Here is a 27,516-nt window from a genome sequence, read left to right on the forward strand (position 1 = left end):
CAGAGGATGGCCAGGACTAACTCTGAGTTCACGCCCTGTGTTCATGCACTGGTAGACAGCGCGCACACACACACACACACACACACACACACACACATCTACAGGAATCCACAGACATACAGACACACACAGATACCTATAGACACACACAACACACATACATTAATATACGTTACACAGATACATACATAGGCACACATGCACAAATATGCACGGACACACATGGACACACCCAGACACATACTTATATATACACACAGACACGCACATATACAGACATACACATAGACATATACACATCGGCAGGTACACAAACACACACACAGATGCACAGACACACAGACACACACAGCAGTGGAAATTTCTCCTTTGGCTCTTCAAATACAGAAATATACCAACCATTCACTTTGGCCAAGCAAACTCCTGTGCAATGTTAGCACCTGGTGAACGACACGGTCAGTCAGGGTTCTGCCTTTCATCCCGTCCTCTTCATCCCCTGGTAGAGGCACTAATGAGCAAACCCAGCCAAGCTGTCCAGGAGGAGGGATGCAGAGCAACAAAGCGTTGGGAAAAAGTCCAGTCAGCCAGAGGTGTTGGCTGACCCGCTAGGTGCACACTCAGCACTGTCCTTGCTGCTCTGGTCCAGGCTCAGGAAGGAATGGAATGCAACTTCTGCTTCAAAGGACTTACAGCCAAACGTCCATAAAACATACACCTCCAATTGGATGGTACATCGTGTTACAGGGGCCGTGAGAGCTGAGGGAATGCGAGGGAGTGGGCGCTCGGCAGTGGAAGGAAGGGAAGATTTATGGGGAAAGAGGGGTGGGCCGACTTCTCCGGATGGAAGAGCTCAGGCCAGAGAGTGAGGCCAGAGCGGGCAGACAGGTGCCCTCACTGGGCAGGCATGAAGGGTGGTGCCGGGCCAAGGACCCCGAAGACATATGGGGTCACGTGAACAGGTTCCTGTGATGCAGGCATTCTGTGCATTTTAAATGTGCTTTCTGGATCTCTGATAGGAAACCAATCGACACAGGTTTCCATAAGAATTCAACCACAGACTCTGTTCTGCTGGGCAGAATGCAGTCTGTAAATCCTCATGCGAGCAGATGGTGCAGGCCGTAAGGCTTATGGGGAGGTGACAAATTGCAGTTGGGAGACGGGACGAGAGGGTCCTGATTCTAATGCACAGCAGAGTTGATACACTCTGCTAGGTCAACAGCGTGTGGAGCTGGAAAGCTGCTGTTGGCTGGAAAGCTGCTGTTGGCTGAAAAGGACTGGCCCCAGGGAGGAGTGAGTCCCTCACCCAGGTGCTCACAGCTCTTGGTCGAATTTGAAGCCCATTTGCAAGGAAATGCAAAGTGTAGGGTGAGTCCGCTCAGCCCACCTTCAGAATGAAATGCAAAATGACCTCGAAGGGGAAATCTTGTCTTTCTAACACAGCTGAACTTCCAGAAGTGTCACTAACCACGTGAAAGGGGGAAACCACATGTGGGGGGCAGTGGCAGCCATCAATTTTGACTTTTAAAATGCCTTTAAACTATCCATGTGCTGAAGATGGTTGCAGAAAATGACTTCCCTTGATGGTGCTTCTGTCTGTGTGGTTAGAGACTTGTCTTAGAGGATAAAGGGCCAAGCTAAATGTTAAGGGGATAAGTGAGGGCTGAGGGAATGGATCTTATTTAATCGTTCTCTCTGTGGTTGGAAAGAGAAGGCGCACAATAAAATCTCCAAGTCCAGACATTTAAAAACAGAAACAAGTGTATATTGACAAACCCACTCCGTGAAGGCAGTTCTACTCCTGTGGGAGTGGGTGATGTAGGTCAGGCAGCATCTGTGCCATAGGAGCAGACCCTGTGCTGGGCCTGAGGTCTGGAGAATCACTCTGGACCATCCAAGGGTACCAGGCCCGAGCTTGGCCCTGGGTTATAGCAGGGGTCCCCAGGCACAAGGCACCCCCCAGCCTTGGGGTCCACGTGGATGGAGAGGTCCTTGGCCCTCCATCCTGGGAAGCCTGGACGAGTGAGGATCATGTGGTAGCTGCCCTTGCTCTTACAGGTCCACCTTTGGAACTTGGTTCCAGAGTTGCTCTTGGGTGCCGAGGACCACTTGGACTCCTTGTGCAGGGCCCAGCTCTGTAGATGCCTGGGAGGCAAAGTTTGAGGAGTCTCCACCCACTGCCACCAAAGCCTGCCCTTTTCCTTCTCCAGCACATTCCTCAGCCTGTGCATAACTTCTAAGTCTAACCTCACCCTCTCATGCTGCAGACACATGTGATAAGTCACGACGCACTGGTTGGAACATAAAAGCTTTCTTCCCAAGCTGAACCTCCCCATGCATGGACTGGAACTTTGCCTGGAGGAGCTGTGGTGAGAAGGTTGGGACTCAGCTCCCAAGCAGGTCGCTTGAAATTTTTCACGGTGATGTGCCCAAGTGTAGGGGAAATGGGAGGACAAAACACATTTATCTGGGGTCTAAATCCCTGCCCTCTGTGTAGTGCTTTCCATAGGCCAGTTGTCAGTTAACTAAAAGGAGGCAAAAGAATATGTAGAAGTACATCTCTTTTCTCCAACCTAGAAGAATCACCTGTCACTCTTCTTGACATTTCTCAAACATTTTGGGGGTGTGTCAAGGAGGTGCCTCATCCTTGGCTTCGCTCCATGTCTGGGAATCAAGAAAAGACAGCTCAGCCCTGCAATGTGATTTCCTCCACTCACTGAGGCTCTGTGACCCGGGCAGAGTGGAGAGAGCACCAAACAAGCAGTTATGAGGTCCACGGGCTCAATACATCCCATTTTGGGGGCTTAGTTGCTCCCTCTGTAAAACAGGGTGAATTAGACCTGGGATCCTTTGTGTTACCCCCTTAGAACCTACATCCAAACCATGTTGACTACATAGTAAACCTATTGTTTTTAGATTTCTTTTAATCAAAGGCCTGGACTATTCGAACCCGAATTAAGGAACCCAAGTCTTTCTGAGGTCTAAGTGGCCTTCTCCAGGAATACGTGGTATGTCCTTCTGTTCCCAAGGCCTCTAGATTGCGGATGAACAAGCCTGGATGAAGGGCCCTTCCAGCTCAAACTTTCGGCATCCCACCTCAAAATGAGCCCACTTCGAGTTCAGGCCAGCAGGAATGAACATGCACCAGGCAGATCTTTAACAAGAGGACATAAGAAACTTTTCCAATTCCCTTTCAGCCCTCAATACATAATGGCAAAGATTAGACATTGCTTCCCTGAATTGAGTAGCCAGATGCCAACCACTTACTTCGAAAATAAATCACTTACTACATCTTTTTTACCTGCCGAAATGTGATTTCCAATACTGCATCCAGTTGGCAAATTTCAGGCTTTTGTGAAAATAGGTGGAACCTAAATCACTGTCTCCAAGACTGGCAAGCTCTCGCCCTGGTGTAATGCTGCCACCTAGTGGACGCTTGGGGAGCAGCCACATGCGGTGCCCGTCCTGCAGCAAAGCGCTCCCCTGTGTCAGCCATGCCCGTGGAAGGGGCCCAGCAAGCCTGCTGCCTTCCTGCCAAGGTCAGGCCAGACCGCCTATGTTGACTCGATGGGATGGTCATCGCTCCCGTCTTTCCCTTCTTTTCCTCCCCTCCCATCTCTTAAAAGAGGTTCAACCCAATGAAATGAATCCCCCTTGGAGGCAGCTCCTGCAGCAGAGGACCAGGTTTTTACTTGGAGAGAACACTGCCGACTCTTAGAAATTACCCTGGGCATGGCCCTGGCACAGGTGGACTCAACCCTAGCAGGTCGGGGGCTGTTAGATTCCGGAGGACAGGGCCCCTCCCTATCAGGGTTTCAGGAATAAGGCTCACTTAAGGATCGTCATTCTGCCCTGGTCCCCCTAGTTCACTATAACAGGGTGCCTAGGGGCCCAGCATGAGCTGATCAATTTGTCACTTGGTGGCTTCACAGGGGCCCACACATGTGTCAGGTTGGTGCCTCCCGAACATGAACTGCATAGAACTGCCATCCCACACCTGGAGGGACCCGGAGCTGGTGTCTGTGGACCTTGTCAGACAGCTTGAGAAACCAGCTTACAGGCTTCTGGGCCCAAGGGATTGTGAGCTCTGGGTGGCAGAAACCAGGGTCCCATACCTGGTTCCCCTCCTGTCCCAGTGTCTCATCAGCTCCTCCCCAGGAAGCCCCAGATGCAGGTGAGATGATCATTCCCGATTTAACAGCTAAAGCAGTGCCAGGCAGAAGGTGGTTTTCTCCAGGGCTCCCTGGGAGGGCCCCTGGGAACTGGAGTCTGGTCCAACTCCACAGGCCACAGACAGGTTATGGGGAAAATCATCCCAAGTTCTAGGCTCCTGCTTCCGCATTGGTCCTTCCCTAGGACTCTGGAATTTAACTTTACTAGAACAAAATACTACCTGGGGTGTTTCCCCAGGTATTGGCTCTGGGCCTTCTTTGGGCTATAGAAAACCTTCTGCTGGCCTTTTCATCTTCTCTCTTCTCTAGTTTTCTCTCTCTCTCTCTCTCTCTCTTTCTCTCTCTCTCTCTCTCACACACACACACACACACACACACACACATACCCCTGGCTGAATCCCAGATTTTGAAAATCCCCACATACAAACCTGTCTCTCAGCCCTCCCAGGGTTTCTCTGTCCCTCTGAGGAAGGATGACAATGGGTGGCAGGGTGACATTTATCTTTGACATCCAAAGCCCTTGAGCTGTTTCCTTGGGAGGGGGCTGGAGAGCAGAGGGGGACTCCACCCTGAGGCCCTGCAGGGTGAGGTTAAAACTGATGACCTTGGGATGACCAAGGCCTCCTAGGGTCAGAGGGCAAAGCCAGAACACAGTGGTTGGACTGCACACAATCCCCGCCAGGTCTGGCTGGGCAAATCCACACGGAGAGGCCCTGATGACAGCCAGGGAGCCACTTGTGACTGTCCATCCTCTCACTGCTCTCTTGTCCATGTGGGTGGGAACCTCGGAAAATCTCTTCCAGTGCCTTTATCTGCCTGCTCCACCCCCGGACGGCCTGTGTCCGACACCAACAGGTGAACACAGCGGCTGTTAGACATCAACCACCAATGCCTGGGCACTTTCTCCAGGTGAGCCTGGCCTCCTCCAGTGCTCCCAGAGGCTCAGTGTCTCCCTGTGGATGATGTCACACAAGTGCCTGGTCCCGTCTGTGAAAAGCCTGCAGGGCCGCATAGGGTGGGCCGAACCCGGGGAGCAGGGAAAGGAATACTGGACTCTAGCAGATTCTAGCACAGCCCCATTTTGTCCAGGTGACTTCTGACATCTGCCTCCCCTCCACCGCTGTGCCCACTGTCCCGGCTGGCCAGAGTCAGGGTGAATGCTGGGTCCAGAGAAAGAACCCCTGGCCGTGAAGGTGGGGTGTCTCTAGGTTGTTAAACACAGCCGTTCAGAGATCAAAGTCAGGTGCCTCAGCCGGTCCCCAGTTCTCTGGTTGACCTGGAAGCAGGGGCCCGGGGCTGTCTCAGAGGATGGGGGCTATGGTGCCCTGGCAGGCTGTTGGACGCATAGGTCAGTGAGGGCCATCTTTACACAAATGCAATCACATCTGATGTCGGATTCTCTGAATGAGAGTACTCCTCTAAGTTCAGCATTTCTGAGCCTACAGGCCACCGTGGGAAACAGAGGAGCGGACACACGGGCACACGGTGTTCGCACTTGGTTTTTCCCGGGATGCCCCAGTGACTCCCAGGGCCCTGTGCTCTTGCTGGGATGATGTGGCCAAAGCCTGGTCCGTGCAGGTGGGGAAGCTGAGGGGACAGAAAGGAAGAGAGACTCAGGGCAGGAACAGCCAGTCCTGGCCAGGCCGCCTGCCCATAGCTGCCCCCGTTTACACAGCACTGTGTCCTCAGCCCACACTCAGGTGAGCAGGGGACACAAGGTGAGCATGGTGCTCCCCTCCTGCCCATGACCCTCACCCCGACCCCTGCAGGCTTGCGGACTCTCTGGGGACAGAGTCCTTTCTTCTCCTGCCTCAGGCCTCGGGAAGCTGCCAAGTGCTGGAGGGATCAGGGGGGATGGGCCAGGTACCCTCACTGACAAGCAGTGGCGTCCAGGGTACAGTCTGGCCACAGCTGCCAGTAGCTAAAGCGCACATGTCTACAGATTGCCAACAGACACATGAAAGAATGCTCAACATCATTAATCATTAGAGAAATGCAAATCAAAACTACAATGAGATATCATCTCACACCAGTCAGAATGGCCATCATCAAAAAATCTACAAACAATAAATGCTGGAGAGGGTGTGGAGAAAAGGGAACACCCTTGCACTGCTGGTGGGAATGTAAATTGATACAGCCACTATGGAGAACAGTATGGACGTTCCTTAAAAAACTACAAATAGAACTACCATACAATCCAGCAATCCCACTACTGGGCATATACCCTGAGAAAACCATAATTCAAAAAGAGTCATGTACCACAATGTTCATTGTGGCTCTATTTACAATAGCCAGGACATGGAAACAACCTAAGTGTCCATAATCAGATGAATGGATAAAGAAGATGTGGCACATATATACAATGGAATATTACTCAGCCATAAAAAGAAATGAAATTGGGTTATTTGTAGTGAGGTGGATGGACATAGAGTCTGTCATACAGAGTGAAGTAAGTCAGAAAGAGAAAGACAAATACTGTATGCTAACACATATATATGGAATCTAAGAAAAAAATAATGTCATGAAGAACCCAGGAGTAAGACAGGAATAAAGACACAGACCTACTAGAGAATGGACTTGAGGATATGGAGAGGGGGAAGGGTAAGCTGTGACAAAGCGAGAGAGTGGCATGGACATATATACACTACCAAACGTAAGGTAGATAGCTAGTGGGAAGCAGCCGCACAGCACAGGGAGATCAGCTCAGTGCTTTGTGACCACCTAGAGGGGTGTGATAAGGAGGCTGGGAGGGAGGGAGATGCAAGAGGGAAGAGATAATGGGGACATATGTATATGTATAACTGATTCACTTTGTTGTAAAGCAGAAACCAACACACTATTGTAAAGCAATTATACTCCAATAAAGATGTTAAAAAAATAAAATGAAATAAAGTGCACATGTCGGTACTTCCCTGGTGGCATAGTGGTTAAGAATCCACCTGCCAATGCAGGGAACATGGGTTCGAGCCCTGGTCCGGGAAGATCCCACATGCCGTGGAGCAACTAAGCCTGTGTGCCACAACTACTGAGCCTGCACTCTAGAGCCTGTGAACCACAACTACTGAGCCCACCTGCCACAACTACTGAAGCCCGTGTGCCTAGAGCCTGTGCTCTGCAACAAGAGAAGCCACCACAATGAAAAGCCTGCACACTGCAACGAAGAGTGGCCCCGGCTCGCTGCAACTGGAGAAAGCCCACATGCAGCAACAAAGACCCAACACAGCCAAAAATAAATAAATTTATTAAAACAAATAAAGTACACATGTCCTCTGACCCCCAGCAGTCCACACTCATCACAACACAGGACACACAGGAGTGGAGTCCCAAGGGCACTGGTTTCTTTGGAAAGAGCCTGAAAGCAGGTGGTCCTCTGGGAAGCTGACTCTGAGGGAGCGTCGGGGCAAGAGTTTATCAACGAGGGTGCAGGGTCCATACCATCAGCAGTGGACAAAGGAAGGGGCACAGCAGCTTTTCCACAGGGGCTCCAGGGCTCACATGACCCAGCAGAGCTGTCCCAGGTGGGCCAAAACCGCCAGACCTGCACAGACCTGGACACCCCATCTGGTTGGAGACCCACCCGCAGCCTCCCTCAGGAGGCCTGCCTATGCCATGAAGCTGCGAGGCGCTTAAACTCTACACTGGATGAAGTCAGGTCCCTGGGAACCTGAGATACTCCTTCAGGCCCTGGGTTTCCCTCTGGGACAGCTTCTGGCTCAGTCCTGGGAGCTCTTCCCAGTGGACCAGAGGCGGGTCACGGTACAGCTGAAGATGCTCAGGATGGGGCCCCCACCCTCTTCTTCCCAGGGTGGGGGACGCACTGCAGTGACTTGTTCACATGACTAGATGTTCTAGTAAAAGGGAGGCATTTTGAGCACAGTGCATGAGACCATGGTCTCCCTTCTGGACCTTCCCAGTGTATTCACATTTGTCTATTCTTACAAAGCGGTCCCAGACTGGATGAGATTCAGGCTCTGGAGATGCTTCCGCTCCCCCTGACCCCTGAACACCCAGGGAGTGTCTTCCTCCCAAAGGCTGCACATGAAACTCACCCAGGGGCCTTTAAACATTGCCAACACCCAGGCCACAGCCCAGACCCGAGGAAACCAGCATGACATTCCTCTGCAGGCAAGTCTGAAGGGCAGCAAATCGAGTACCAGAACCCAGACTCCTTGTTACTCCGGTGGGGCCACATCAGCCTCACCCAGGAGCTGAAAGGAATATAGGCCCCACCGTAGACCCACTGAGTCAGAATCTGCTTTTCAACCAGATGTGCAAAATCTGTGAGCACAGGAAGAAGTGAGAAAGCGACTGGGAGCCACTCGGCCCTCTCCTGGGTCTCCCTGGCACTAGCCTCCACTGCCCCTGAGAGAAGGGGCACCTGGCAGAGGAGGCAGGGCCACGGGAGCCCGGGTTTCCCTGCCGACACTTGTATTCATTTCCTGCAGCTGCCGTAACAAAGCACCACAGACTGGGCAGCTTAAACAACAGAAATGTATTGCCTCACAGCCCTGGAGCCTGGAAGTCCAAGATCAAAGGATTGGCAGGGCTGGTTCCTTCTGAGATTGTGAGGGAAGGATCTGGTCCAGGCCTCTCTCCTGGGCCTGTAAATGACTGTCTTCAAGTTCATGTGACATCTCCCTCTGTACATGTCTCTCTGTCCAAATTTCCCCTTTTTATAAGGACAAAGTCATTCTGGATTAGGACCCACCGTCGTGACTTCATCTTACCTAAATCATGTGCAAAGACCCCGTCTCTGAGTCAGTTCACACTAGCAGGCACTAGGCTAGGACTTCAACATCATGTTGGGGACACAACTCACCCACACTTTTTCCAGAGTGTCTCAGGGTGAGGCTGGTGCAGCAGCCCCCTCCTGATGGGTTGGAGCTGCCCACCGTCAAGGGAAATGTAGAAAGTCCCCCAGAAGGTGGCAAGCTGACTTCAGCTGCCCCTGCCATCTTCAGAAATCATCCTCACCAACTCACAGCAAAGCCTCAGGGTCCAACTCTGAAGGAACCATCGAGTTGGTCAGCTAGAGTCTCTCCAAGCTGGGAGTGAAGCTCTGGTTGGACCCCAGTGGGGACCCAGCCATTTCCAGTCTCTTGAGATGAGCCAGTGAACAGAATGACATGGAGTCCATCTGCACAGTGTTATGGACTGTGTCATGTGCCCCAAATTCTAAAATCCTAACGAAGGGGAAATATGGACTCAAAGACAGACACTCACAGAAGGATGGCCATGTGAGGACATGGAGAAAACAGCCATCTGCAAGCCAAGGAGAGAGGTCTCAGGAGAAACCAGCCCTGCCCACACCTTGATCTTGAACTTCCAGCCCCCAGGATTGAGAAGCAATAAATGTCTGCTGTTTAAGCCACCCTGTGTGCAAGAGATTTCTGTGCATTAATTTTGTATCCTGCTAGTTTACCAAATTCATTGACTAGCTCTAGTAGCTTTCTGGTAGCATCTTTAGGATTCTCTATGTATAGTATCATGTCATCTGCAAACAGTGACAGCTTTACTTCTTCTTTTCCAATTTAGATTCCTTTTATTTCTTTCTCTTCTCTGATTGCTGTGGCTAAAACTTCCAAAACTATGTTGAATAATAGTAGTGAGAGTGGGTATCCTTGTCTTGTTCCTGATTTTAGAGGAAATGGTTTCAGTTTTTCACCACTAAGAATGATGTTGGCTGTGGCTTTGTCATATATGGCCTTTATTATGTTTAGGTGAGTTCCCTCTATGCCTACTTTCTGAAGGGTTTTTATCATAAATTGGTGTTGAATTTTGTCGAAAGGTTTTTCTGCACGTATTGAGATGATCATACGGTTTTTATTCTTCAACTTGTTAATACTGTGTATCACATTGATTGATTTGCATCTATTGAAGAATCCTAGCATTCCTGGGATAAACCCCACTTGTTCATGGTGTATGATCCTTTTAATGTGTTGTTGGATTCTGTTTGCTAGTATTTTCTTGAGGATTTTTGCATCTATGTTCATCAGTGATATTGGCCTGTAGTTTTCTTTTTTTGTGACATCTTTGTCTGGTTTTTGTATCACGGTGATGGTGGCCTCGTAGAATGAGTTTGGGAGTGTTCCTCCCTCTGCTATATTTTGGAGGAGTTTGAGAAGGATTGGTGTTAGCTCTTCTCTAAATATTTGATAGAATTCACCTATGAAGCCGTCTGGTCCTGAGATTTTGTTTGTTGGAAGATTTTAAATTACATTTTCGATTTCAGTGCTTGTGATTTGTTTGTTCATATTTTCTATTTCTTCCTGGTTCAGTCTCAGAAAATTGTGCTTTTCTAAGAATTTGTCCATTTCTTCCAGGTTGTTCATTTTATTGGCATATAGTTGCTTGTAATAATCCCTCATGATTCTTTGTATTTCTGCGGTGTCAGTTGTTACTTCTCCTTTTTCATTTCTAATTCTATTGATTTGAGTCTTCTCCCTTTTTTTTTTTTTATGAGTCTGGCAGTGGTTTATTAATTTTGTTTATCTTCTCAAAGAACCAGCTTTTAGCTTTATTGATCTTTGAGATCATTTCCTTCATTTCTTTTTCATTTATTTCTGATCTGATCTTTATGATTTCTTTCCTTCTGCTAACTTTGAGTTTTTTTGTTCTTCTTTCTCTAATTGCTTTAGGTGTAAGGTTAGGTTGTTTATTTGAGATTTTTCTACTTTCTTGAGGTAGGATTGTATTGCTGTAAACTTCCCTCTTAGAACTGCTTTTATGGTATCCCATAGGTTTTTGCTCATCGTGTTTTCATTGTCATTTGTTTCTAGGTATTTTTTGATTTCCTTTTTGATTTTTCAGTGATTTTTTAGTTATTTAGTAGTGTATTGTTTAGACTCCATGTGTTTGTATTTTTTATAGTTTTTTTCCTGTTATTGATATCTAGTCTCATAGCACTGTGATCAGAAAAGGTACTTGATATGATTTCAATTTTCTTAAATTTACCAAGGCTTGATTTGTGACCCAAGATATGATCTATCCTGGAGAATGTTCCATGAGCACTTGAGAAGAAAGTGTGTTCTGTTGTTTTTGGATGGAATGCCCTATAAATATCAGTTTCAATTAGGTCTATCTTGTTTAATGTGTCATTTAAAGCTTGTGTTTCCTTATTTATTTTCATTTTGGTTGATCTGTCCATTCGTGAAAGTAGGGTGTTAAAGTCCCCTACTATGATTGTGTTACTGTCGATTTCCCCTTTTATGGCTTTTAGCATTTGCCTTATATATATTGAGTGCTCCTATATTGGGTGCATAAATGTTACAGTGTTATATTTTCTTGGATTGATCCCTTGATCATTATGTAGTGTCCTTCTTTGTCTCTTTAATAATAGTCTTTATTTTAAAGTCTATTTTGTCTGATATGAGAATTGCTGCTCCAGCTTTCTTTTGATTTCCATTTGCATGGAATATCTTTTTCCATCCCCTCACTTTCAGTTTGTATGTGTCCCTAGGTCTGAAGTGGGTCTCTTGTAGACAGAATATATATGGGTCATGTTTTTGTATCCATTCAGCCAGTCTATATCTTTTGGTTGGAATATTTAACCCATTTACATTTAAGGTAATTATCAATGTGTATGTTCCTATTACCCTTTTCTTAATTGTTTTGGGTTTTTTAGGTCTTTTCCTTTTCTTGTGTTTCCTGCCTAGAGAAGTCCCTTTAGCATTTGTTGTAAAGCTGGTTTGATGGTGCTGAATTCTCTTAAGTTTTGCTTGTCTGCAAAGGTTTTAATTTCTCCATCAAATCTGAATGAGATCCTTGCTGGGTAGGGTAATTTTGGTTGTAGGTTTTTCCCTTTCATCACTTTAAATATGTCCTGCCACTCCCTTCTGGCTTACAGAGTTTCTGCTGAAAGATCAGCTGTTAACCTTATGGGGATTCCCTTGTATGTTATTTGTTGCTTTTCCCTTGTTGCTGTTAATATTTTTTTTTGTATTTAATTTTTGATAGTTTGATTAATATGTGTCTTTGTGTGTTTCTCCTTGGATTTATCCTGTATGGGACTCTCTGCACTTCCAGTACTTGAGTGACGATTTCCTTTCCCATGTTAGGGAAGTTTTCAACTATAATCCCTTCAATATTTTCACAGACCCTTTCATTTTCTCTTCTTTTTCTGGGACTCCTGTAGTTTGAATGTTGGTGTGTTTAATGTTGTCCCAGAGGTCTCTGAGACTGTCTTCAATTCTTTTCATTCTTTTTTTTTTTATTCTGCTCCCTGGCAATTATTTCCATTATTTTATCTTCCAGCTGTCTTATCCGTCCTTCTTCCTCAGTTATTCTACCGTTGATTCCTTCTAGAGAATTTTTATTTTCATTTATTGTGTTGTTCATCATTGTTTCTTTGCTCTTTAGTTCTTCTAGGTCCTTGTTAAATGTTTCTTTTATTTTCTCTATTCTATTTCCAAGATTTTGGATCACTTTACTATCATTACTCTGAATTCTTTTTCAGGTAGACTGCCTATTTCCTCTTCATTTCTTTGGTCTGGTGGGTTTTTACGTTGCTCCTTCATCTGCTGCATATTTCTCTGTCTTCCCATTTTGCTTAACTTACTGTGTTTAGGGTCTTATTTTCGCAGGCTGCAGGTTCATAGTTCCCGTTGTTTTTGGTGCCTGCCCACAGTGGTTAAGGCTGGTTCATGGCTTGTGTAGGCTTCCTGGTGGAGGGGACTGGTGCTTGTGTTCTGGTGGGTGGGGCTCGATCTTGTCTTTCTGGTGGGCAGGGCTGCGTCCGGTGGTGTGTTTTGTGGTGTCTGTGAACTTATTATGATTTTAGGCAGCCTCTCTGCTAATGTGTGGTGTTGTGTTCTTGTCTTGCTAGTTGTTTGTCATGGGGGATTCAACACTGGAGGTTGCTGGCCATTGGGTGGAGCTGGGCCTTAGCATTGGGATGGAGATCTCTGGGAGAGCTGTTGCCAATTGATATTACATGGGGCTGGGAGGTCTCTGGTGTACAGTGTCCTGAACTCGGCTCTCCCACCTCAGAAGCTTGGGCCTGACACCAGGCCGGGCCACTGAGACCCTGTCAGCCACACGGCCAGGTACATGGGGATTTTCTTGCCTTTTGGGATGTCTGAGATCTTCTGCCAGCATTCAGTAGGTATTCTGTAGGAGTTGTTCCACATGTAGATGTATTTTTGATATATTTGTGGGAGGAAGGTTATCTCCACATGTTACTCCTCCGCCATCTTGAAGGTCCCTCAAATGGTTTCCTTTTTTTAATTTTCCAGATGGTTTTCTTGATCAATGATCTTTCCTAACTTTCCTTTCCTGTTCATTGTCTGTGTAGCTGAGGCACCACCTCTTCCCTCATGTTAGGGGAGGAGGGACTCAGAGCAACTGTTCACAAGCCGTGGGTATTAACAGTGCTGTCTTCCAAAGAGCTTTGACATCCTTGGTGGTTTATAGAAATTCATGGTGTCATTTCATATGTGCTATGGAGAATAAACAGTGCTAGACACTGGCTCTTTACTTTTATGAATGAGGAAGAGTTGTTTGTGAACAACATACAATTTCCACTGACTGTTCCACAGTTGAATGGTTGTCATGGAAAACTGAGTCATTTGAAGACCTCAAAGACCGCAAAGGCATAAAGTATCATGAATCACGACTTGGGTAAAATAACGCCTCACTGAGAAAATAGCTCCTGGAAATGTCCTCAGCTGAGTAACATGTGGGCTTAGAGCATCACTTGGTCAGCTAATGCCCCATAAGGGGGCAGTGACTGGCAGCGCCCTGCTGGTGAGATCATGAGTTTAAACAGGCATAGGATGGGTTTGAATCAGCTCAGGACGTGCTGGGTGTCCAGGTGGATTTTTGCTGGATTTGGTGGTGGTGGCTCTGGAAATGTGTACTTTCTTAATGTAGGTTAATTTTGTAAAACTACAAAATAATAAACAAGTGGTCTTAAAAAGATCTCTATGTAATGAAACATCAAGTTATGTGCCCTGGGCCCTCCTTCTGTATCAAAATGCTATCATTTTATTTCTTTTTCTTGGAAGGAAAGATTGATTATATGTGTCCCAGTGTTGTGTGTATGTGTGTTTGTGTTTGTGTGTGTGTGTATGAGAGAGAGAGAGAGAGAGAGAGAGTGAGAGAGAGAGAGAGAGAGAGGGAGAGCGAGAGAGAAGGAAAGAGAGAGAGGGAACATGATGCATAAATAACCCACATTTGAGAACAGGACAGGGCTGGTTTTTCAGCTAATAAGAACAGGGTAACTGTTTCCTTGGATGATTTCAGGGACAGAATTACGTTCCCACAAGTGCACAGTATCCCACTGTAGAGACCCCTCCCTCCTGCGTGGTAAGTCTGGCATTTCCTAAAGTCTGTGAGGAACACCAGCTTGGTCTTGCTAGTAGGCATTGAGCACAATAGTGCTTCTGTGGTCAAAGAAGCCGGGAAAATGATGAGCTAGAAAAAAATGTGTGAAAAGGTCTTTGTTGCACTTTATTCCTTGAACTTTGGGCTAATGGGGCACCAGTGTCCTTACGTGGGAATGCACTTAGCCATGTTATTTGATCAGGGAACTGCTGGGTGCAGAGCACAGCTCTGTCTTCCAGACTCATGTTTGCAGGAAGACACCTGTGAGCTGTGTCTCCGGTTTTTCTTTGGATGGACAGCAGGGAGAAGGAAAAGGTGTAGGGCCTGGGGGCCTGACTGTGTTTTGCCTCTGCTGGGCTCCCAATACCTGAGAAAGGCCATGATTCAGGAGGACTTGCTTTCCCTGAAGCAGGGACAAATTCCACCCTGAGGCCACAAGCCAGTGTCTAGAAGGAAGCAACTGCTGCATAAAGTGGAAATGGCAGCATCGTTTGTCCTGAACTAGAATCTCTTTCTGGCTCTTTCAAATTATTTTCATTTTTTTGAAAATCAGCTTTATGTTTCAGAAGCTGGGAGCCACTGATGCTCCTGGCCTTAGGTGTTCTACAAATTGATAGGCAGTTCAGGGTCACACAATGAGTTGTCACTTCCATGTATCAGGTGGTCATTTGATAACGTTTATTTATAGCAATGTCATTCATAGCCCCCTCCCCCCCATATGGGGGGTTAGTTTTCAGACCCTTCAGTTTGGCCTGTGTGGGTGGGATGGGAAAAACATATTCTCTTCCTCCAGTCAACAACACCAGAATGGGCCAATTTCAATGAAATGGAACTCTTGAGTGGACAAGAAGTCACCCAAGCTTACAGGAAGTCATCTGTTCTCTGCCGCCCCCTTTCCTTCGGGCCCCAGCAGCTCTCATCACTGCAGCTCGGGACAGACAAGGTCTAATGGGTGCTTCTTCTAAAAAGAGAAAGTGTTTATTGGCTGGTTCTGAAGTCCCCTCCTCCCCTTGGAAAGACAAGGGCAGGTCTTAAAATCTCTCTCTGCCAGAGCTCACTTTGGTGACAAAGTCATCTCACATCCCTGCTTCCAAGGATCACAAACATGTGATTACCTGGGTTCTGCGCCCTCCCTGGGGTTGAAGAAGTCACTTCCTGAGCTGTCACACAGTGCCACCTGCTGGCCTGCAGAATTCCCATCGACCAGGTCGCCCATTGTTCTTGGGGGCACAGGCTATGGGGCCCGCTGGCATTTTTAGAATATGGCTCCTGGCCTCTGTGGCCAGCACTTACACGTGTCATCGTAGGTCAGTGGGTAACCCTCAGCTGCAGTCATGCACATCAGGAGGTTGAGTTTGTATGACTCGCCCAAGGTCAGTGCCGGAGACCACCTGTTGTGCCCTGCTTCCAGGGAAACCAGCCAAAGGGCTTTTTGGCAGTCATCCCCCTTCTTGGGCCCTCCTGGTCTCAGGGCCCACCAATGGAGTGTGAGGCCAGCCAACCCAGGTCTCCTCCAAACCTCTGCCTGCCAGGAGCCGGAGGACCTGTAGTGGGGCTGGGAGGGAGGCTGATGGCCAGGAGAGACTCTGGTACTTGACCCAGGCCCAGAGCAGGTAGAAGAGAGATGACTAGATCCACTAGCATGTATTCTGAGGCAGGATGTCTGCCCCACAGTGGCATTGAAGTGGTCATTTGGAATAAGGTTCAGTGTGCATGTGTGCTTACTGCAGTGTGTGTATGTGCATGGTGTATGTGTGTATGTATGTGTATGTATGCGATGTCCATGCATGTGTGTAACCTCCTTTAAAACAGGGGATGGGGGCTCTGGATATCTTTTCTTGATATCCCCAGTGCTCCCTAAGCTATCTGTACAGAGAAAGGGAAAGTTCACCAGCCACAATGCTGCTCTGGCCTCTTTTGGGATTTCTGTCTTGTTAGCCCACCTCTCATTAGTGTACGATGTGAGCTGTGAGGCTCTCGCTGGGCAGATCCCCTGCCCGTGAACAGAGGATCATGGCAGGCCAGAGCCCTCCTTGACAGGCCTTTTCCTTCTGTGCATGGCAGAAGCTTCCAGATCTGCTCCGACCAGCCTGCATACATCCATCTTTTTAGGATGTGGCTGGGGACTTACCATTTTTTAAAATACATGTTGCACATTTGACAATGCTGTTTGGCACCGTGTATTTGACAGTATAACCTATCATACTTTAATCACATCCATGAAAATCATCACAAAGCTCATTTAAAAGTTTTATTAAAAATCACAGTTGAAAAAAAGTCCAGTGACAAAAGATTGCTCTTCTGAAATGAATGGAGAATATGATGCCTGGATTGACAGGTAGAGTGTGCTCTTTGGGAGTCTGGGAGCCTGATAAACCGGCGGTCACCCCTACATGTGAAAACCCAGGTGGGGTTGCAGTCATTGGGCTGGGGTAAATGTGAAGTCACCACGCAAAGGACAAAGGCAAGGCTGGTACCAGCAAGTGCAGGGGAAGGACACGCTCAAACGAAAAGCACTTGTAATTATTTTAACCACAGAATGAACTGTGTTTCTGCTACAAAAACTTTTGGTCCCACTGAGGTGACAAAGTGTTTGTGGCATCAGCAGACAATTGGTACTGGCCAGGGCCGTGTGTCTGATGTGCTGTCCTTTTGTTCCTGCTAAACATTGACCAAAAGGTGAAGGCACATGGAGGGCACCCAGACCCAGGTAAAGACGTGGTTAGACCCATCAGAAGGGCAGCATGCATGTGAAAGCCCAGCCCTGCAGTAAGCCCTAAGCTTCCAAATTTTGCTCATTTACATCATAAATCCTTCCACAAAGGTGCCTTTCCCTATGTGCCTTCCTCTGTGACCCCAGGGAGGAGAACAGTTATCTCTAACGCAGGACACAATTTTCACTAGACAAGACTTGGGCGAGCGGCCACAGTGAAAATTCTACACACAGGCCTCTTTCCACTACGGGGAGAAGCAGAGGACAGAGCGGAGGGGAGTGCTGGCTGCCTCCTGGGCAGAGCATCTCTTGCCCACTCACATTCTAGATGTTCTTCATCCCCAGACTCCTGGGAAGGGTGTTGAGCTGCTAGACAGTGTGGAAAATCCCACTGGAAAGAAGGCAAGAGCTCTACATGCTTATGACATGCATGCCCTCTATTCCTGTAAGTGTGTGGCCTTGCTACAGACACACTTTGCGGGTAGAAGAAGGACCCTGGGAGTTCAGCAGTGTGTATGGATGGTCTCTTTCTCAGATGCCATTACTGCTTTATCCAGCCCTTTCTGTGATGGTTCTACAAACAACCTGGCCACAGAGATTGTGTCACTCATCGTTATAATCTCAGGGACTCTAAATGTGCATTGCCATTGTTTTGAGTATCTGCTCAGCACACAGGGATCCTCTCTTTAACACGATGATTAAGCCACCATGTGGCAAAAAAGCATGGGCGGCTTCTGAAAGTTTCTTAACACAAGTTCTACCAGTGGACCCATGTCTTCTGCTGGCTAAGCTGGGGTGCCGACTGCTGCCTTTCTCCGTGCCTGGCTCCCCTGTCATGAGTGGGGCCTCCTCTCTGGCCATAGGCTGGATGTACACTTTAAAATGTCTTAGGTACCACTGAAGACAAGATGGTCTGAGTTTATGTGTCTCGACTGACCTAAGAAGGATGGCTACAGCAAATCTGATATCAATGGGCTGATGATCTGCATGAGATCAAACATTAGCCAAGGATTAACTAAGACTCAGGGACTAGAAAAAATTTCTTGGGTCTTGTTATCTTCAACCCAAAGTCACACTCAATGAGGTTTACTTGTGGAGAGGGTCAGGATCTGTGGCTTTATTGTGAATTGATACTTGCCTTAGAAACTCCTCTTTAGATGACTTTGGCCACCAGGTTGTCCCTCACTATGAATACAGAAAAAGTCAGGGAATTCTGGCTGCAGCCCCTCTCTAGGGGAGAGCAAGCTTGGACCCCACTAAGCAGACGACAGCCCGCTGTACCCTGCTGTCTGTCCTAGGTCAGACCTGAGATGACAGACATCCTCTTCCCTACTGGGTCTCCACAAAGAACTTTATTTATTAGTCTCCAGTCAAGTACAGTCTTCAGAGAGGCTTTTGGGGGGAAAGTAAGCCAAGCCAATTCATTCCAACAGGCTCCATTTTTCATACAGATGTGAGTCTTCTGCCTCAGAACACATAGAGCAAAAGCAGTATCCATACTTTTTATTTTCCCTTAACTGGGCTACAGGCTTAGAAATTGCAGTGGTCCAGCCTGATTTTTTTAAGCCTCAAAACACTTTTATCGGGGAATGTTTTTCAGTGGCAGGGCTCAGTCTTGGGACCTGTAGGAGCCATGTTCTGGAGGCAGTCAAACCTCTTCTCCTCTCCTTTCCTTCCCTCCATGGCAGGCATCACAAGCCAAGGGCACCCTCTGGCCACTGAAAATGCAGCCGAAATGGGCAAGAGGGTTCAGCACCCCATGGTGATGCTGGGTTTTCAAATGCAGCCCAGGAGCCCGAGAACTGAAAAGACAGAAAGAAATTTGGAAACAAATCCTGCAAATAACCTGCCACACAGACAAGAAACACACACGAATCCAAGGGACCCTTGGTCCTGGTGTCCGTCTGTCTTCCCACCGCTCCTCTGGGACGGGTTGCTTTGTGGAGGGCGTGTTCCAGGACAGGCTTTGGGGAACGACAGTCAGTGGAACATTCCACCTGAGCTGGCTCTCCCGGGCGGAGGAAGATGGAGACTCAAAATCAAAGCATTGGAATAGTCTTCCCTCGACTGCTCATTTGCTCAAAGGCAGCCACAGACGGGCGCGGGAGCCGTTAGTTAACCACATCGTAGTAGTAATTGCGCAGCCGCAGTTCCACTGCTACAAATCCGGGCCTGTTCTCCACGCTGCAAAGGGAAGAGAGGCATTATTGTTTGTTATCAATGCTTGTGAAAAAGTGCTGGTCACAGCAGGGGTCTTTGCAGGCCAAGCGCTAGTAGAGTGGCGGCGCCCCACTTCCTCATGAGCCTGCGGTCACACTGCATCCCTGCTCTAAGTGTGGCTGACCAGAAGCCTCTGGGGAATACAGTGTTAGGCCCACCCCAGACCTAAAGAACCCAATCTGCATTCAACAAGGTCCCCAGGTGACTCCTGTCCACCTTAAAGATGGGAAAGTTTTGTTCTCAAAGTCAGGATCTTTTAACCGCAGGTTCAGAGACTGTCTCCTTATGGCCTAGCAAAACAGAACGTGTCTGAAAATACTTAGTTGGTCAGTGTGCTGCAGATATATATTTAACGTTTGACTCAATCTTTTTTTTTTTAAAATGTGGACACAATTTAAACTTCCCCTCCCCACACCCCAATCAGATGGCTCTGGATTTTCTGAAAAGACGCTGCTATTCTAAACCTTAACGTGGCCAGGCCTTACTTCTGTCACTGTTGGCAGGTGAGGCGATGATGTATATAAACCATGGGTAAAAGTTTTTGTAACAACTTGCAACCTCTAAACAAACTTCTATAGACATCTCTGCTTTCTCTAACATGGGCATACTGAACAGAATCAGTTGGAAGCAAGTATTTCTTAAAATTCGGAGAGTCTATCCTTGCTTGGAAGTTAATTTTATTTTGCAAGATTTTTGGCTATATTGCAAGTGGGTAAAACTGCCCAAAAAGTGACATAGAACTTGAGGTTAAACTGCATGAACTGTCCACATTCAACCTTTTTGACCTACAACAACTGTGATTTCATATGGTTCAGTCGAGTTATAAGAGAACAGCCAGGAACCACACATGGGAACCAAGAATCATTTACTGTTATAAGGGCAGGGTGGCTTCTACAGAACCAAAATAGGTTGTCTTGTCAAATGGCATCAAACAAATGGTTGCACCTACAGCTTTCAAGAGCAGGCAATAAAACTGCGTAAAAATATCAGCCATCTGTGGTCATGTCTATAGACCACACTCACTGTGGGAAGATGTCTCTGGCCACCACATTGTGTTGCAGGAGGGGACGTGATGGCCAAGCCTGGGATGTAGGACCATGTGTGGAAACCTGTGTCCACACAGAAGGAAAGCCTCCCTCCTGCTACTAAACTTCAAGCCAAAGAACACAACTTCAACATCTTTGCCAGACAGGGTGTTCTACTCCTACCATGGGGATCCGAATGTACCAAGAGTCCCTCTGAGTCTTGCTGTAAGGGTTTCATCCACCCAACAGCCTAGCACCAAGCAAACAAACTAGTGTAGGGAAACAGGAGTACAGACTGGCCCTCAGCAAAGACACCTGGTCAGGTTTCCCAGGGAATCTCTCCTTTATACCACGGGTGAGGTTGCCTCTAGGACATCACTGAGCTTCTGCAGAGGAGGGTGGCCAAGTGTCCTGTGTGTGTGCCAGCGTCCTGGTCACTCCCGACTACCTGGGTCTGGGCTGCTTTTTCCGCTCTGACCCTCGTGCCCAGTGGGGGCATTTCCGGCACTCAAGCTCCTCAACCTGCAGTTCTCGGTTGGAATGCCCCTCCCTAAAAGAGGCCAGTATGGACTCTCCAATGGAAGTATGACCCTCCCCCCAAAACTCTCTACTCTCATTCAAAGCTCCCTGTAGCTTGCTCTATAGCACCCATCACAATACATAATCAGGCGTTTATGTTGGGGTTAATCTATTTCCTGTTTGCCTAGCCCAGAATTGTAACCTCCATGAGGAAAGTGGCAGGGAAATAACTGCCCTCTCTCTTGCTGACCCTGGGTCACTTCTAGATAATAATGAGATTCTTCACTTCCACTCCCAGCTACAGTTGTGGAAGATGCTTCCCGGGGCATTGCAGAATCCCAGATGGCATCTGAAAGCACCTGAAATATCCATCATCCTGAAGATACTCTTGCAATATCAGCTGTCATATCTGAGAACAAACCTGACCCTCGAAGTATCAAATCTACTGGCAGATATATGAGCTCCCCCGGATGACAGATCTGCATCATTGCCAAGTTGCAAGGGCGCTATATGCACACTTCAGTGTCAGAGGGACAGAGACCACGGCTTGGAGGTTTCCCCATGATGCATGTCCAGGCTGCCAAACCCAGGCAAGGTCAAAGGCCACGTCCCTGATTCTTAGGTGCAGTGTGTTTCCCTTGCCAGCTGAGCTGCCCTGGACATCACCTGCCTACAACGTCACATGTGCTCTACCAGGCAGGCCATGTGAGGCCCCTCAGTGCAGACTCTAGGGCCACTGTTCCAAGTTCTGAGTTGCTTCTCGGGAAGTGCTACCTTGGCCAATCCATCTGTGAACTGGCCACCATCCGTGGTCATGCCTCACTCTGAAAGGTGATCAGGAATTAGGAAGTATGACATCCCCCTGCTAAGTACCTCTGCCATCCGCTCATGCCAAAATAGCACGTATCACCAGACCAGACCCTTAAGCATATGTTTTTACTTTGACCACCCCTCCACCCTTTGGCCAATATTATCTACGTTTAAATTTTGATATCCCGAATTAGAGTAATTGTCTATACTCTTTAGACTAAAGAATATAAGTGTGTGGTCCAGGAAGCAAGACCTCTCCCCGCATTGTTTGTTTAGAAAGGAGCCCATCCCTGATTCATGAAAAGACAGAATTCATGCTCCTTTTTAGTGCTCGGCAATTCTATCTGCCTCCAGAGCATTGGGCTAAATGGCAGGAAGGGCTGGGTACTCACTCATAGGTCCAGCACAGGGTCATCAGCTCGTACATCTCTCTCGGACACCCTGGAGGGCACCCCATCCTCTCTCCTTTCTCCAGCATAGCAGAAACTTCGCTGCCTTTCATTCCCTAAAACATGCAAAATATTCTTGAGCTTTTTAAACATAGCATGCCGCAAAACAAAACAAATACATCCTACCCCCCAAAAGAAACAAAAGAGTACATGCTGTGTGATTTCAACTATATAAAGTACAAAAAATAGGAGCACCTAATCTATTTTTTTAAATATTTATTTGGCTGCTCTGGGTTTTAGTTGCAGCACACAGGATCTTCATTGTCACGTGCAAGATCTTTAGTTGTGGCATGTGGGATCTTTTTAGCTGCGGCATGTGGGATCTAGTTCTCTGACCAGGGACCGAACCTGGGCCCCCCTCATTGGAAGCGTGGAGTCTTAACCACTGGACCACCAGGGAAGTACCAGGAGCACCTAATCTATGATGCTAGAAGTCAGATGGGTTACCCTTGGGGTAAGTTTTGTGTGTGCAGGGGGAAAGGGGGGCTTCTGTTCTGTTTCTTCATTTGGGGGCTGGCTTCATGGGTGTGTCCCAATTGTGAAAATCCATCAAGCTGTGGCCTAGGATTTGTGCACTTTTCAGTATATATATATATATATATATATATATATATATACACATACACACACACACATATATATATATATATATATATATATATATATGAAAAAAAATCGAAAAAAGGTAACAGCTACAAATTTGATAATGGGGATAGCCATTATTTCTATTTCAAATCTAATAAATGGTGATTTGGGTATATATTTGATGAAATAAAATTTATATTTTAAGGCAGGACAAGAAAAAAACTAAACATAAAATTCTGTGTTTGTTTGGACATTCTCCCTCCCTCCCTGCTGTGCAGTGTGCATCTGCATTACACATTAACCAGAGCTCCTCAAAGATGGGAGTGCCTGCTTGGCCATAAAGATCACTTTTTTTCCTTTCTTCTGACACTAGCACTGTAACTTCTTTAAAAAATAGTGCTCTTTCCTAGCTCTGTAGGTCATGGTGACTTGCCGCTCCCTCTGTACATGTTTACCTGGACTATGTATCCCTAGTGACCTTTATGTAAAATATCGGTATGTCATTTTGAGGTATGATCCTTTGTCTCAAAAATATATATGACTGTGCCTTCGACTTCTAACGGTGGAACAGTTCTCAGAGCTTTCCGAGAATCTACTTCTTGGGTTATAGTCCTCAGTTTGGCTCAAATAAAATTCCCTTTTACCCTTCTTAACTTGATAGTTAATTGAATTTTCGTTGACATATTTTATGCATATTTATATGTGTAATACACAATTAAAAAAACCCCACATACTGTCCAGATGGCTTCAAATATTTCTTTCAGTTTAGAATAAAGTGAGATCATATTCACCCCCCACTCTCAAAAGATAAAGACTCAGAAAGGGTGTCCAGATTTGATGATTTTCAGGGTCCTTTAAAGATAATCTGGGGCTTATCTGTTTTGATGGTCTGTTAATTAGGAAATGAAACAAATGTAGCTCACCCGATACGGCTTCTGCCCGTAGGAAAATGCTTCCCACATTAACACTCCAAAGCTCCAGACGTCACTCTTGCTGGAGAACTTGTAGTAGTTGATGCATTCCGGAGCGTACCACTTCACGGGCCACTTCCCGTGGGTCTGGGCCTGAAAACCAAGCACATAAAGAGATGTTTCATTAAGAATAAAATGGTGGACATCATGTTTGTTCATAGCAGCACTATTCACAACAGCCAAAGGTGGAAGCAACCCAAATGTCCATCGACAAATGAATGGATAAACAAAATGGGGTATATTGATACAGTGGAGTATCATTCAGCCTTAGGAAGGAAGGGAACTCTGATACACGCCACGACATGGATGAACCATGCGGTTACCTTTTATTATGCTCAGTGAAGTAGGCCATTCAAGTCACTAAAGGACAAATATTATATGATTCCACTCATCTGATGCCCCTGGAGTAGTCCCATTCATAGAGACAGAAAGTAGAATAATGGTTGCCTGGGGCTGTGGAGAGAGGGTGGGATGGAGAGTAGCTGTTTAATGGGTATAGAGTTTCGGTTTGGGAAGATGAAAAGAATTCTAGAGATTGGTTGTGAGCAAAGTGAATGTACTGAACATTACTAAACTGTACCCTTAAAGACAGTTAAGATGGTAAAATTTATGTTATGTGCATTTTACCATAATTAAAAAAAAAGAAATAAAATCATGACTCACAAAATGCCTGTGTGTATATATCTGGTCTGAATCTTAAAAATATGTTAAATCTTAACATCTTAAATTTTTAAAATTTAAATACATATTTTTAAGGTTCAGACTGAAGTTTTTGTATTTTTTAGTCGCTTTCTCTTACCTCTTCCTTTGTCTACTCACAGCTTCTTGGAGCTTGGCGTGGCAATGCAAGAGTCAGGCCTGAATATTACTTCATGGTTTTGCTCCAAGAAATACTAGGTTGTTCATAATATATTTAACTATTACTGTACATTTGTCTACATCTTTAAGCCAACACTGTTTTGGGGGAGACGGTTTGCTAGTATTTAAAACAAAGTTGTAAACTTTCTAATTTAAAAAAGCAGGTGCTAGTAAAGAGATAAAAATCTTGCCAGCAAAACTCTTTCTTTGGGGCTTTAGCGTTCAGCGTGGTGTAGTGAAGTCTTGATACCTCCCATGGAAGTCACTCTAACCTGGGTGACATCTCTTGAAGTGGAGGAGGGAGGTGAGTTGCCCTACGGTGGCCAGAGGAGACAACTCGGGGATATCAATCTGAGACCACGGGTGCTAGGGCACTTCTCTAAATGACACACTGCTTATATGTCTGTCTCATTCATGTTATGTATTATTTCTAGATTTTGATTTCAAAAGTTGTGAACAATCTAGTCATGTGTGTTATTTCAAGTTTATTCTGAATTTTAAACTGATCACAAAATAAACCTTTGACAAACCCTAAATATGATGAAAAGGGAATCTCTCTCCACCACAAACTCCAAATCCTCACCAAGAAAGACAGCACGTTTGATCGTTTTTCTTGAATCCTTCCAGAAAAATCTACATATAAGTATAAACTGGTAATATATGCTTTCTTGAGGGGTAATCAAGCTATAGGTATATACATTTTGCACTTTTTACTTTTTCTACTTAACCATGTGTCATAGATATATGTCTATGTCAGCACATGCAAAGAAAGTCACTTTTAGGAGAGTTAATTGTATGCTTCGCATAAATCTGGTACAACTGATTTAACCAGCCTCCAACTGAGAGGTCATTAAGTCGTTTCCTGATTTTTGCTATTACACATCATGCTTGAATGATCATTACTGACAGTGTGTATCTTCCCTGTGTGTAGAGTACTTGTAAGGAGTTGCTGGATTAAAGGGCATTTGCATTTACAGTCCTGCTGCACAAATTCACGCTGTCATGCACAGTTCTCTGAGCACTGAGCTAATTTGCTTTCATCACTATCATTTCTCTTTAATCTTGCTTAACTCTTTAATGTTTTCCATTTCACTTTGTTTTCTTAAAGAAATTCTCCATGTTTCCATCTTTCCATTTGTGTTCAGTCTCTTTTAGCTGCTTCTAACATGGCTTCTTTTTTTTGTACAGTATGATGATTGAGACACGTATATATTGCAAAATGTTTACAACATAAGGTTAGTTAACACATCCTTCACCTGACAGAATTGTTAATTTTTGTTGTCGCTGTTGTAATGGTCTACTTTCTCAGTAACTTCCAAGTACTATACAATGTAGTACTGTTAACTCTAGGCACCGAGCTGCAGATTAGATTCCCAGAATTTATTCCTCTTATAACTAGAACTTTGTACCCTTTGACCAACATTTTCTCATTTCCCCCACCTCCCAAACCCTGGCAACCAAAATCTACTCTCTGTTTCTATGAGTTTGGCTTTTTAAAATTCCACATATAAATGATATCATACAGTATTTGTCTTTCTCTGACTTATTTCATTTAGCATAATGCCCTCAAGGTCCATCTATGTTATTGCAAATGGCAAGATTTCCTTCTTTTTTATGTCTGAATATATCCCATATATTTGTCTACAGTTTTAAGCCAACACACACATACACACACACACACATGCACACACACACACATACACGTATCATATTTTCTTTATCCATTCATCTATTGATGGATATTAGGTTGTTTCCATGTCTTGGCTATTGTAAATAATGCTGTAATGAACATGGGGGTAAAGATATCTTTATGAGATAGTGATTTCATTACCTTTGGATACATATACAGAATGGGATTGCCAGATGATACAGTAGTTCTATTGTTAATTTTTGAGGAAACTCCATACTGCTATCCATAGTGGCTGCACCAATTTACATTCCCACCAACAGTGTACAAGGATTCCCCTTTCTCCATATCCTCAGCAACACTTGTCGTCTCTTATCTTTTTGGTGAGTGCTATTTTAACAGGTATGAAGAGGCATCTCATTGTGGTTCTGATTTGCATTTCTCTGATGCTTAGTGATGTCAAATACCCTTACATGTATTTGTTGGCCATTTGAATGTCTTCTTTTGTCATAGAAATATAGAAAAAAATAGAATACTTCTATTCAGGTCCTTTGCCCATTTAAAAATCTGATTATTTGGGGGGCTTTACTATTGAGTTGTATGAGTTACTTATATATTTTGGATAATTACCAATTATCAGATAGATGGCTTGCAAATATTTTCTCCCATTCTGTAGGTTGAACTTTCATCCTGTTGATGTTTCTTTTGTTGTACAGAAACTTTTTAGTTTGATGTAGTCCCATTTGTTGATTTCTGCTTTTGTTGCATGTGCATTTGGTGTCATATGCAAAAAATCATTGCCAAGACCAACACTGAGGAGCTTTTTCCATATGTTTTCTTCTAGGAGTTTTATGGTTTCAAGTCTTACAATCAAGTCCTTAATCCATTTTGAGTTAACTTTTGTGAATGTTATAATATAGAGGTCCAATTTCATTCTTTTGCATGTGAATATCCAGTTTTTTAAACACTATTTATTGAAGAGACTATTTTTTCCCCATTGAACATTCTTGATTCTCTTGTCAAATATTAGTTGACTATATATGCATGGGTTTTTTTCTAGTTTCTTGATTCTGTTCCATTGATCTATGTGTCTGTTTTTATGTCAGTACCACACTGTTTTGATTACTACAGTTTTGTAGCATAGTTTGAAATCAGGAAGCATAATGCTTTCAGCTTTGTTCTTTCTCAAGATTGCTTTGGCTATTCAGGGTTTTTTTGGGTTCCACATGAATTTTAGGATTATTTTT

The 27,516-nt window shown here is 45.6% G+C and overlaps 1 protein-coding gene across 4 annotated transcripts in view; it reads right to left on the reverse strand.

Annotated features, from left to right (window-relative positions):
• Positions 1-16,729: 16,729 nt before the first annotated feature.
• The window catches only part of SYK (spleen associated tyrosine kinase), a 96,409-nt gene continuing 85,622 nt past the window's right edge, over positions 16,730-27,516 (reverse strand). For all 4 annotated transcript variants that reach the window (XM_022560709.3, XM_022560711.3, XM_089912910.1 and 1 more), the window contains 3 exons: positions 23,737-23,877; positions 22,172-22,284; positions 16,730-19,389 (listed from right to left, as the gene is read on the reverse strand). In XM_022560709.3, coding sequence (XP_022416417.1) covers positions 19,317-19,389; positions 22,172-22,284; positions 23,737-23,877 — 327 coding nt within the window. In that variant the 3' untranslated portion in view covers positions 16,730-19,316. The remainder of the gene's footprint in view (positions 19,390-22,171; positions 22,285-23,736; positions 23,878-27,516) is intronic.

Source organism: Delphinapterus leucas, chromosome 6 (assembly GCF_059928025.1).
Source record: "Delphinapterus leucas isolate spDelLeu-1000000601 "Yukka" chromosome 6, BTC_Dleu_Yukka2, whole genome shotgun sequence".
NCBI lineage: Eukaryota > Metazoa > Chordata > Mammalia > Artiodactyla > Monodontidae > Delphinapterus > Delphinapterus leucas.